The sequence below is a fragment of the Apodemus sylvaticus genome, chromosome 2 (assembly GCF_947179515.1).
Source record: "Apodemus sylvaticus chromosome 2, mApoSyl1.1, whole genome shotgun sequence".
Lineage (NCBI taxonomy): Eukaryota > Metazoa > Chordata > Mammalia > Rodentia > Muridae > Apodemus > Apodemus sylvaticus.
The window spans coordinates 137,923,448-137,936,376 of record NC_067473.1 but is presented as its reverse complement, the minus strand read 5'-3'; the positions used below and the strand labels follow the sequence as shown (position 1 = coordinate 137,936,376).

Here is a 12,929-nt window from a genome sequence, read left to right as displayed (position 1 = left end):
TGCCATTTTTTTTAAATTGGGTCTTGTGCAGCTCAGGCTGTCTTTATATTCACTAAGTAGCTTAGGATAACCTTGCACACCTGATCCTCCTGCCTCTGCTTCCCAAGTGTTAGGATTTCACGCATAAGCCCTGGAGCCCAGGTCCCTGCAGTACTGGCAATTGAGGATAGGGCTTTGCATGCTAGGCAGGACTTGGATCAGCTGGGCCCAAGCTCCATTTCCAGTCTATTTTGCCTACTTTTTAAACTGATGACTTTTTGGTTTTGTGGACACAATGCAACACAACAATGTGACAAGACTCCACCGCAGCAATTTAACATTGTTGTGTTGAAGTCAGGATATTCACTCTCAGTCTAATGAAAGTTATAAAGTCTTTTCTTGAGGAGGGCAAGACAGTAACAAATCCAAGTATGTTAGATGAATACTTTGACAGAAAAATAGACCAAAATACTAGAAAACAGATAATTCTTTCTCCTGCTAAGGGGAAAATCTTGTGCCAGGGTTTGTTGATAATATAAAAAAATAGGATATTCAACTTTATAAACCTTCCTGCTAAGCCATTTTAATTATTTCAGCATGTAGCTTTCTTATAGAGTCTCAGTCGCGAAGCCAGATGGGTATGTGTCGCATTCTTGACTTTTTCACCTGTCCTCTCTTATACCCAGTGCACTGTATAATTCTGACATATTTATCTGCAAACTAAACCTCAGATACATTTCTGTTCTTCTCAGCTATTCTCCTCAGCCCAGGTTACTCCCAACCTTAGGTCAACTTTCACAACAGTCTGAGGAGAAACACATTTTCTATACCTACTTTCTGAATTTTTCTTTTTTTCTAGAAATCAGCCAATACGTTTTCCTTAAAAAGCAGCTACAAACACCTAAGGGCTTCTTATTGCTCTAGAACAGTTGCTCTCTACTTGAGGGTTGTGACCCCCTACAAGAGTTGCATAGCAGATATCTTGCATTCATAATTGCAGGAAATTGCAGTTTTGAAGCACCAATGAAATAATTTTATAGTTGGGGGGGGTCACCACAACATGAGGAACTATATTAAAATTTCACAACATCAGGGAAGTTGAGAACAGCTTCTGAGAATTAAAATTCAGTCTTCTCTCTCTGGTCTCCATGAGTGGCCCATGATTCTTAAACGTCTCAATGCTCCTCAATAATAGTATCTTGACTGGTCATTTCTTTACTTATATGATAAAATCTTGTCATTCCTGTTAAAATGCATATGAGAAGTTTGGGGTTCTGTCTTTTTTTTTTTTTTTTTTTTTTTTTTTTTTTTTTTTTTAGCATAGAAACCTAAACCTGTCAACCTCGAATCATCATATCTTCACATTTTTAGAGGGCTTAATTATGTTTTGCTTTCATTTTTCCAGTGAGTATTTAATGAGACACTTCTAACTGCTATCTTCTATTCTAGACAGCAATAAGCAAGATAGTTCATGTAGTTTTAGTGACACACACTGGTAAGTGCAACAGGAGAAGGAATTCATGTGTGAGTGTGTATGTGTGTTGGTGGTAGGGGTGTATAGTCATGCATTTCTCTGGAGTTTAATGAGAAGATTCTTGATGCTACATGGGTGGAAACAGCAGATGTGGAGAGATGAATTCCTGGAAAAATATGTGGTATTTCTAAAGAAACAAACACAGTCCACATCACCTCCTAAGTGAGACTTTGGGACTAAGACAGGATTTTAGGAAATATATAAAAGCCCACAGTAGAAAAAAGGAATGGTACCCATGCACCATGGCTAAGAAGAATGTCTTTAAAAATCACTTGATAATATAGCCTATGGCATCTGGACATTACATAAGATTCATATATTTTCTTAAAATATTCTCAGAATGGGGTAAGGAATTTAAAATTTTGTTTCAAATGACCTATCTACATTTCTGAATTTTTCTGTGGTAGAATTATGGCTTCACTATTGTAAATCCAGATATTATTAGGATAATTTAAAAATGCTTTCTGAACTATGAATACTAAATTACTACAGAACTGATTAATGAGCTAATTGTTCAATTCTTCACTTCATTTTGCCTGGGTATAAAATTTAAGATCCTTTTTTTTATTTATATTTGCCTAAATCCACATCCCATCCATGTTGAGATTAGCTATCAGACTTCTAATTAGTTTTCCAAATTGGGATTGTGGGCTTATTTTTTACTCAAGTGGGAAAAATTAATAGGCATCAAATATAGAAATTATTAAACTTTCCAGGTAGAATTATGTGACAGTACAGTATCTTTCTATACCCGCCATAATCCTCATAAACAGAACTGACATTATTGTGTAGACAACTCACCATCATTTCTCAGGATTAGTGGTGTGGGCGGTCCCAGGACCTTGTGATTGGTCACAGTGTTGGTAACTACACAGGTATAATTACCAACATCGGATTTTTCCACTTTGGCAATATACAGATTCCCAGTCTCTTGAGAAACGAAGCGGCGGTTATCCTGATATGAAGGGTATTCATTGAAGATCCAGGCATAGCTCAGCTCTGCAAGGATAAGAATCATCACTGTGAATATGTCTTTGGTCCTGGAACTTTGCTACATTTAGAACAGAAACGGTCAAGGTAGAAACTTAGATTGCTGCTCTTCATCTTGTAAAATATAAATGGGAGGTAATCACAGTCACTTAAAGGCTGGTGGCTGTAAGTCAATGATGTTTTATTTTGAGAAGTGTAGGGGATACCCTGGAAGTTGACTCACAGAGGTCCCACCTTTATAAGCCAAAGGAATGAGCATGTGTCAAGCACTTTGTAGCAAGTTCTAATGGAATACAAGTGTTAAAAACCCCAAACAACCTTGATGTAGTAATGTGAGGTGCTACCAAGAACACTATTTAGATCACTTTCATATATAATCATGTTAACAATAGTGGGTTGGATTTCTGGTTAAGCAGAGTACTTTCTGCCATTTGATGCATTTCATCCTTTTCATTAACTTTTCGTGCAGCTTTCACACAGAACAAAGCAATGAATCGGAACTCTCAACTCTAAGTAGAGACAGAGTAATCGCGGAAATTCACTCAGTTCTTTCCCCTTCTCCTCTCACTCTCAACTGCAAATCTCTCTTTTCTCCCTTAGGAGGTTGAATAGTTCTCCACAAATTTAATAAGCTGGTAATTAAGTATTGCTGTCCTTACTCACCAAATACACACTGGTGGCTTAATTATTCCATTCACACAAAAAATACAGTTGAGAAAGACATATTCATCAGAAAGTGAATGTAGAAGAGTGGCCAGAGAAGCATGTTTGCAATACTTACTCATCCCAGAATGCAGTGAGGCAAATGTATGGAGCAGTCCTATCTAGGAGTATTCCTTTGACTGTCTTTGGTTTTCATAAGGATAAGAATGTTTTGTGACTGAGGATACGAATCCATGTTTTCAAATTCAAAGAACCCTAAATGTCAATGAATTTATCTAATGGGCTATAGCAAACCATCATGTTCCAAAGACACCAAACTTCTTTAGCTCCAGATAATTTACCCTTCTTCTGTGTGAAGTGTGAACCACAGATGTGTCCCATATTGAAACATGATAGCCTGGCTATGGCCCTGATTATACAAGATTACTTTTCTTATGAAACATTACCTTGTTGGGGGGAGGAAAGAAAAAACAGGACTCATAGGGCAACCCTGGTGGTTGAAGAAATACTTGGCTGAGTTACTCTATGTCATTCTTTCATAGGATCCTGGTTAAATTCTAAATGCATGAGTGGTCATTGGTAAGTGGCAGAAAGGCCACTTGAGCTCTATAAAGAGAAGACTAATTATTGTAGAAGACATCTTTGCTGTTTAATCCTTCAGTGAATCCCAACTTAATTGACCTCAACTGCTGAATATGTAACAAGAAACATGCTTTGCCTTAATAAGCCATTGTTGACATACAAAGGAAGGGTCATGTAGATTGCTCTCCCTTTATCCCAGAATTACAACATTTCCTCATGCATTATTTTGGAGAGCTATAATTATGTTTCTATGAGAAAAGCTAATCACTCTATGCATGTTTGTGTAATTAGAAGTAACCTCATGCTGATGTGGAGAGGATACTGAGCATAAATAAATGAGTTCCAAGGTCATCAAACAATTTCTTATGATATAAAACATTCAGTCCTGGAGAAAAGATTGTTAAGGCTCAGAAATGAAATGACTATCACAAGGCTCACACAGTAAACAAATACCTAAGTCTCAGGAAGTTCCTGAAATTTAATACACCCATAAAACTCTTCCTCATAGTTATATAATTAAGAAGACTTCTGGGAAGGAGTGATTCTAACCTCAAGTGATACAAGGAGCTTTGAAGACACTGTTTTTCTCAGTTGTCACTCATGTTGGAGTAGTCTTTAAATGCCTCACTTCCAGAAGATCCTGCTATACCACTCCTGGGCATATACCAGAAGATTCCCCAGCATGTAATAAGGATACATGTTCCACTATGTTCATAGAAGCCCTATTTATAATTGCCAGAAGTTGGAAAGAACCCAGGTATCCCTCAACAGAAGAATGGATGCAAAAAATGTGGTATGTATACACAATGGAGTACTATTCAGCCATTAGAAACAATGAATTCATGAAATTCTTAGGCAAATGGATGGAGCTGGAGAACATCATACTAAGTGAAGTAACCCAGACTCAAAAGATCAATCATGGTATGCACTCACTAATAAGTGGATATTAGCCTAGAAAACTGGAATACCCAAAACACAATCCACATATCAAATGATGTACAAGAAGAACGGAGGAGTGGCCCCTTGTTCTGAAAAGACTCAGTGAAGCAGTATAGGGCAAAACCAGAACAGGGAAGTGGGAAGGGTTGTGTGGGAAAACAGGGGGAGGGAAGGGGGCTGATGGGACTTTCGGGGAGTGGGGGTCTAGAAAAGGGGAAATCATTTGAAATGTAAATAAAAATATATCGAATAAAAAATGGCTTACTCATCCAGATTTGGGGCCATAGTATCTTTGGTCAGTTATTAATGCCATATCTGAGATAAATAGATGTTTGCTTATATTTCCAGGAAAAGTTACATAGTCTGTACTCAACCCCATAATCCCATTTCTAGTAAACCCTGCCATCTCTCAGTATCCCTGTATTATCTCATGAACAATTAGAACACCATGTATTCTCTAGTAGTTATAAGAAAAATTTAAATACTGACAAGAACAGATACTATACTTGATCTTAGCCAAAAAGGCTAAGAAGCAATACTTTTGCTCATCAAACTGCAGTCTGAAAAGCCTTGGCCAATGATAAGTAATGGCAAGAACAATTCCTCATTCCAAAATTGGCTTTCATGGATAAACAAGAGGTTGAGATTACCTACCTGGTTACATGGTCCAAAATAGGAACACCTCCCAAGGAAGGAGTCTGTGAACCAGCTACTTTTCAGATAAAGCCTGGTGGCCCAGCTTTGTAGGGCAATGGATTCAAAAGGGCAGTAAATTACCATATAGAGCTTGGTTATTGTAAACTAGTTGGTGTTTTCTACACTGAATATGGAACAGATATGCATCAACAGAGTTCATGTTCTGTGGTGGAACCAGAGTGCAGAGAGCTGAGCAGCTGGGAGACATTGGTCTCAGGAGGACCCTAGAGTGGGCGGCTGCCATTCGGGAAAGTGTCAGTTACCTAGAGTCTCAGCAGAATATGTTCCTGATTCCACCATCATTTTCACCATTGAAGTAGTTTCCTACATAGCATTGATCATCCCATCACAGAGGTGAGATGTATCTACAGTGGGTACTTCATTTCTCCAAGAGAATTGCCCTGTTTGTTGTCAAAAGGAGGTGCTGATCTACTTTGCTGTATTCTCTGCATTTTTAAGGCAGAGTGCATCATTTACTAGTAGTAGTTTTGGAAATATTTCTCTTCATGTTCATTTCTACTGGATATCAGAAAGTATTGTCGGTACTCCATGTTCTGGTACTTCATTGTTTCACAACATCTTGTCTTCTGTGATTTTATGACTAAGTCTTGTATTCAAAATATGATTTTAAAATTTTCCCTCAAAATATGTGTAAATTAAATAAATAAAATATCTGCCTTTTTTTAAAAAAAGAACAATTTAAATATAAATTACCATCTCCAAAGTCACAAGTAAACAGACATTACAAAGTAATTTACAAGTGTAAAATTAATAATTTCACATTTCTCCAATGAGAGTTGAAATCAAATATATACAGGTATAATTTTTTCCCATGAGATAATTTTTTAAGCTCTTGTAGCAGTTAGTAGCTGTGAAGTACTCTGAATTCTGAGGGAGGAATTTAGTAACCAGAAAGCAGCTATTTATAAAAGATATATGCTCAGGATTTTTTTTTTTTTTTTATAACTGGAGGGAAAGTACCGAAGTTTAAAGCTCTGTTAAGTAGGTGGAACTATTTAAATTTTCTCACTTTCAAATTCCTAATTAATAAAATTGTGTTAATTAAGCTGGTATATAGGTATATGGGCTAATATGTGCTAATAGTTTATGCAAAAATCATTGAAATGTCTGGAAAGTTGTAGAGATTTTGATTATTGTCTTCTCTGTCATCAACTTAATAATTATAAAAATAAAATTATTTGTTTCATTTTATTCATTCATTATAGCATGCCAATGAATGGGTAGCACGAGGCCACTTTCAGACATTTGCCCACCGTTACGCTTCCTTTTAGTCATTCTGATTCGTGAGTACTTTCATATTCCCCATCTTCCTTTATAAAAGGATTCAGTGGAGCTAGAGGTACTGAGAACTCAGTTGGTTAATAGTTTGCCTATCATGAAGGAAGAGCAAAGTTTAGCTTCTAGCACTGCATATACCAGGTACACTAGTGCACATCTGTAATCCCAGAACACCTGAGGTTGAAGAAGATTCAGAAATTCAAGGACATCACAAACAACACAAGGTTAAGGCCGGCCTGGCATATATGAGATCCTATGTCAAACAAACAAACAAACAAACAAACAAACAAACAAACAAGAGTTCAACTAACATGCTATCTGATGTATTTCTAAAAAAGTTTATTTCTTTCATTTTGCTGTACAGAATTATAACCTCTTTAAATCAGCATAGATGTTAGAATAATATACCTAAATTGACAAAATTTACACAGGAATCCAAATATCTACATATAAGACACTGAGGGACCTTGCCCTCAGTTGGTTTTGATTTGTAAATAACATTGACAGTAGCCAATGGCTGGACCAGACAGAGATGGAACTTTAGGATTCCTGGGCAAGGGAGTGAGGAAGGAGTAGGGAGGAGATTTCTGCCATACTGAGAAAGTAGTAGTTGCCAGGCCTGAGAAGGCAGGACAGAGAGAGACAGCCAACATGTAGGAACTGGGGAAGAGTGGCTCCAGAAGGCCCCCAACTGGGTCTAGGGAAACAATGTAGCTCGGGAATATCAGATGGGAGGTGTTAGCCACATGGAGGTTTAGGAGTAGTTGTTTAAGGCATATTAAAATATAAGGCTGTGTGTGTGTGTGTGTATGTATGTTTGTGTGTATGTGTTAACAAGGGATGTACCAGTGCTGCTGAGATGACTTGAGTAGACATTAACTGTCAACTACAACAACTGGAGATGCGTTTTGATAGACTGAAGACTTATACCATTCTGAGTTTGCTTTCTCTGCATTCTGCTTGCAATTGGAGAAGTGCACATTTGGGATGTGCACCTACCTGGTGTTTGCAGCCATCTTTACTTACAATGAAGGACTCTTATTCCTTTGGAGTCATGGGCTAAACAAACCCTTCCTTCTACAAGTTGTCTTGGTCTTATCACAACAATAAAACAATAACTAATATAAACACTATAAGCAGAGTTTAATGAACTATTCAGTAGAGGCCTAGCTTGTGAGGTTTCAGAGAAGAGGTAGTCTATTGGTCACTGGCCTGGAGGCTATTCTTATATTTTGGGACAGAATCTGGTTACATTAAGTTGTGTCATGAGAACTTAAGTGAGATTGAATATAATGATAATTGATTAAATTAGCATAGTGAATGAAATTTGTAGACAAAAATTGTAGACAGCAGTATTAAGGCTGTCATGGTTACTGCTCATGCTCTGATTCAGACTACAGTAAGAAGGTCAGGTGAAAGAGGGAATTATATAAAAAATATTTGCAGTTTGTTTCAGAAATGAATGTATTTAAAGTTCCAGATAAGGCTGATGCTGAGAAAGCAGCTATAACTTTAGAAAGATTAGCACCTGTAGTGGTTTAAGTATCCTTGGCCCATGGGAAGTGCTACTATTAGGAGGTTTGGCCTTGTTAGAGAAAGTATGTCCTAGAGCTCAAGTTCCAACCAGTGCAGAAGAGACAGTCTTCTCCTGGCTGCCTTAAGATCAAGATGTAGAACACTTGCATACTCCAGCATGATGTCTGCCTGATGCTTCCATGCTTCTGCCCATGATCATAATGGACTGAACCTCTGAACCTGTAAGCCAGCCACAATGAAATGTTTTCCTTTATAAGAGTTGCCTTGGCCATAGTGTCCCTTCACAGCAATGGAAACCCAAACTAAGGTAGCACTATTAAAGCAACTACCATCTACTGCATTGGAAAGGTACAGAGGTATCCTGAGAAAACACCCAATCCATGGAAGGCTCCTTACTGAAAAATGCAGGTACATCTAAAAGGACAGGGTCTGCAAAGAGAGTGCTGCTCAGGATGCTGAAAATTGTCACTTAGTACAATGTTGCCTCAGGATCACCACATAGTCAGGTGGACTTGTGGTCCACGTGGGTCAGGATACATCCAGAGACTGCAGAAGAATTTGACATCATCATCCACATAATACTGGCTTTGTGGCTAAGAAAGATAGAAGGTTGAAGGGGTAATAGAATCTTGGTCATGATTCCAAAAAGCCACTGAAGCAAGGGAATGCCTGAGAGGGTCAAAGTTCCTGCAACAAGATCCTGATGGGCTACTTAATGAAGCTGTGATGATTAAGATTATGTGGAAATCTAAATGTCAGGATTTGAGATGCCTGGGCTGTTGGGCATCCACTGGAAAAAGCATCAGACATAGAGTGTGTTATGGTTTCAGCACCAATGTTGTGATCCTAAAAAGAGAAAGAGGTTTTAGAGGATATGGTATACAGCGGTGTGGGGGAAGGGGGTGCCTAGGCGGGCCCAAACCCAGGCATCCCTTCCCTCAAGGGACCAGACACACACAGACATGCTATAGAATAGAGTTTATTTAGGGAAGAGGATGGGAGTTAATGGGGTAGTGGAGGCAGAAAAACGCAGAGAGAGGGAGAGAGTAGAGAAGTCCAGGTTGGCCATGACCATGTGGTGAGAAGGAAGAGGGAAGGAGAGCCCAAGGGGGCAGAGAGATAAGAGAAGGGAAGCAAGGCAAGAGGAATAAGAGGTAAGAGAGAGAGAGGAAGGGCCTATCACTCTTTTATAGGCCAGGCCTACCTGGCTGTTGCCAAGCAACTGTGGGGGGGGGCATACCTGGCTGTTGCCAGGTAATTAATTGTAGGGTAGAGCTTAGACAGAAACCTAACAGAGTGGAGTTATCCCAAAGGAGAGACCACATGTGCTACAGTCATGAAAACTGGAAGGGTGGGAGTACCCAAGCTATTCAGAGTTCAGATGATTCTATCATGAGCCTCAGATGCTAGACCTGAAGCTGCAGGATTTGAGGTTAGGTGTTTTTTTGTTTTCAGTTTGCTTTGGTCTTATCTTTCTTTACTATGACCCTATTCCCCCTGTTGGAATTGGAATTTTTTGTTGTTGTTGTTGCTGTATATTTGATGTAACTACCTCATTTATTATTTTTTTAATAAGTAAGAGAGGCCATTAAATTTCACTTGACACTTAGATTTTGGATTTGCAAAAGACTGAAAAATGTAAAGACTATGGGTACTTGTGGAGGAGGAATAAGTGAATTTTATGCATTTTAAATTATGGGATAGCCATGATGAAGCTATGAAAACAATGGGTAGAAGTTGATGGCTTAACATGGTATGTTTAAGTGTTAGGTTGGACTTACAGTGGTTAATATTGCCAATTTGACTAGATCTAGATTCACTGAGGGGGTGAGCCTCATATTTGTGAGGGATCATCTAGAACAGGTTAATTAAGATTGGAAGACACACCTTCAATGTGAGTTGTACCATTCCTTAGCCTGCAGTCTTGGACTGAATAAAAAGGACAAACAAAACTGAACACAAACATTTGTCTCCTTCTGTTTCTTGACTATGGAGTCAATATAACTGACTAGCTAGATCCCATCACCGTCCTTTCCTTGCTGTGACAGACTATACTCAAGAGCTATAAAGCAAAGTTAGTCCTCTTTCTAGTTGCTCTGCTCAAGCGCCGTATCATAGAAGAGAAACAAAAAAGTAAGTCATACTCACACTTTCATTTATCACAAGTTTGCAGTATATTCCTACATCCTCACTAGGTATTAGACCATCTAGGCATTAAGCTATTTAGTAATAAAACTTGCTCAAGTTGCCTTGCATGACCAATGATGGAAAAATAGAGAGGCAAGCACTGCATACCCTAGCAATATTCCCAGCTTCTTTTCACTGGTAGTAGTGAGACAAGGCTTGACTAAGTTGCCCATGTAGGACTCCAGCTTGTGATCCTCAAGTCTCAGAATCGTGCATAGATGGGATCATATGGCACCAGTTCCTGCTTGTCATAATTTCTTTTATAGTTTATTACGGGGACAAATTCTGGCATATCACTTGACTCCACAATTTTCGGGAACTCTAATTGGGAAGTTACAAGTCATACTGAGAGGAAGGATTTACTTTCAAATTGAATAAAGGGCAAATGAAATCTGAAGAGGAAATGATGATGATGATGAATAATGAGGGAGATAAAGAGGAGGAGGACGAAACAGGAGGTTGTATTGATTGTCAAACTTTAATAAGGATATGATGCCATAACTACTTTCCATATTTGAAAAGAGAATGGATTCAGATTGTAAAAAGGAGTGTCAAAGGATAGTATGACATGTATAGGAAAAAAAAAGATACTCAACTGAAAAGACAAATACCATGCTTTCACATGTTTATGGAATCTAGACGTCAACCTCTCTCTTTCTCTCTGGCACTGTGTGTATGTGTGTGTGTGTGTGTGTGTGTGTGTGTGTGTGTATGTGTGTGTGTATGTGTGTGTGTCTGTACATGCATGCATGAGCACATGGTTTTGTTGGATGAAAGCAGAGACTATGAGAAAGGAGAAAGACGATATAAGAGAAAAGAAAGTATATAAGATAGATAAGTACATAAGATAGTAAATATATGAGTTTAGAAGTTAGAAGTGGACCTGTCCAGAGAGTACAGAGGTGCAGAGAGGATAGCAAGAAAGAAGCAGGGGAGGGTGCAGGGCAGTACAAATAAGAATGACGTATGATGATATTTATGTGTAAGGCTTTGTTGTCACAGCAAACCCCATTTTCTTGGAGAACTAAAAATTAATTAAAAATTTAAAGAGAAGAGCATCAAAGAGCTGGTGCTAAGGACCCTAACACTGTCCTTTTAACACCTGTTCTTTTGTAAGTGGTGTATCCTAAAGACAAGAAGAAAAGTCGCAGCTGAAGAACAGGTAAAATAACAGTGTGTGACTGAATGTCCAACCCTCAACAGGACATGTCCAGCTGATAAATTAACTTAGTTTTCTTGAAAGCAAATACTACCTGAAATATTGTGTTTGTGTCTGTATACAGGTTCAGAGCCATCAGGAGGACTGCAAGGAATATAATCCAATAACAGCACAATATAAAAACAGGCAGGAAAAAAATAGTAAAGCTAAATAGCACCAACAGATCATGTTGCATTTCTAGACTTAGAAGATATGAAAATACTGAGGCCCAGGGAAGGTCAGAGTGGGGTATCAAAAGATGGCCAAGCAGAAAATGACCTAATGGTTCTGCAATGCTTCTGTCCCAGCACTCTGCTATGACAATAGACAGCCTTGGCATTTAAAAGTAAAGAACACTATTGTTAAACCACTCAATAGACAATACGGATTTCCCTGAAGAACCAAATCTATTTTTACCAGAGCAAAACATTAATCCATTGGGTTATATAAAATGCTATCAACATTCCAAAAAAGAATTTAAGCCAAGGAAACAAAACAAAATAAACTCTCATGTGCTGCAATGAGCAAAAACACCATATCCCATTCAGTTTGATTTCCTCGGGGACTTCCATGCAATATTTATACTTACTCAAACTTGACAGATTTCTTTTGATAAGTTTTCACCCACTAATTGCTCTGGAAGTGACAGACAGTTTCTGTCCCATTGGCAATTTGTAACAACGGAGTAAACAGATATTTGGAATGCAATGTTTCCAGTGATTGTGGAACTTCTGATGTTCAGTGGAAGAGACTGAGGCTAGTTATAATGTGCTGCTAATTAAGGCAGAAGGATCTAGTAATGGGCTGCTGGTTTGGAGCATCCAAAGTTACTCGAAATTCACTCACATCTTCATTTTATGAATAGGTTTTTTATTCTCCTCTGCGGACTAAAAGTATTGAATGCTTGCCTACTGTCTTTTAGAAAATAAACTAATTAAGTGATATTTCAGATATACGTAATCATTGAGCGGAGCTACCCCAAGTAGATGCCTTTTCCTGATGGATACCCTTAACTTTTCCTGAACCCAGTTTCTTTCCAGAGTCACATGCTTATTGCATTGACTTCTATCCTAATAGTGGTAAATGTATCATATTTTAAAAGATGTCTTTCTTGAATCCTCAGGTTTTAAATGTGAAAAGCTTGTGTTTAAACCTTTTCTACTTTACAGATTCAGAAAGGGAAACCTAAAGAAAGTTATGAACAGAATAGGATGGCAGTTTGGCACCCAGCCTAGACAGGGATGTAGGGTGTACTCAGTGTATGAGAGTAGGCTTTGTTACACAGATATATTTTATCATTATTGTTATTGTTAACATTATTATTTC

General features: G+C 38.2%; 1 protein-coding gene and 2 pseudogenes across 6 annotated transcripts in view; 1 reads left to right on the top strand and 2 right to left on the bottom strand.

The window, feature by feature from the left end:
• The window catches only part of LOC127679002 (contactin-4), a 358,955-nt gene that overhangs the window by 223,490 nt on the left and 122,536 nt on the right, over positions 1-12,929 (bottom strand). For all 6 annotated transcript variants that reach the window (XM_052174443.1, XM_052174445.1, XM_052174444.1 and 3 more), the window contains exon 3: positions 2,315-2,512. In XM_052174443.1, coding sequence (XP_052030403.1) covers positions 2,315-2,512 — 198 coding nt within the window. The remainder of the gene's footprint in view (positions 1-2,314; positions 2,513-12,929) is intronic.
• Positions 3,728-5,703, top strand: LOC127677211 (protein NipSnap homolog 3B-like; annotated as a pseudogene).
• Positions 5,097-5,224, bottom strand: LOC127679611 (uncharacterized; annotated as a pseudogene).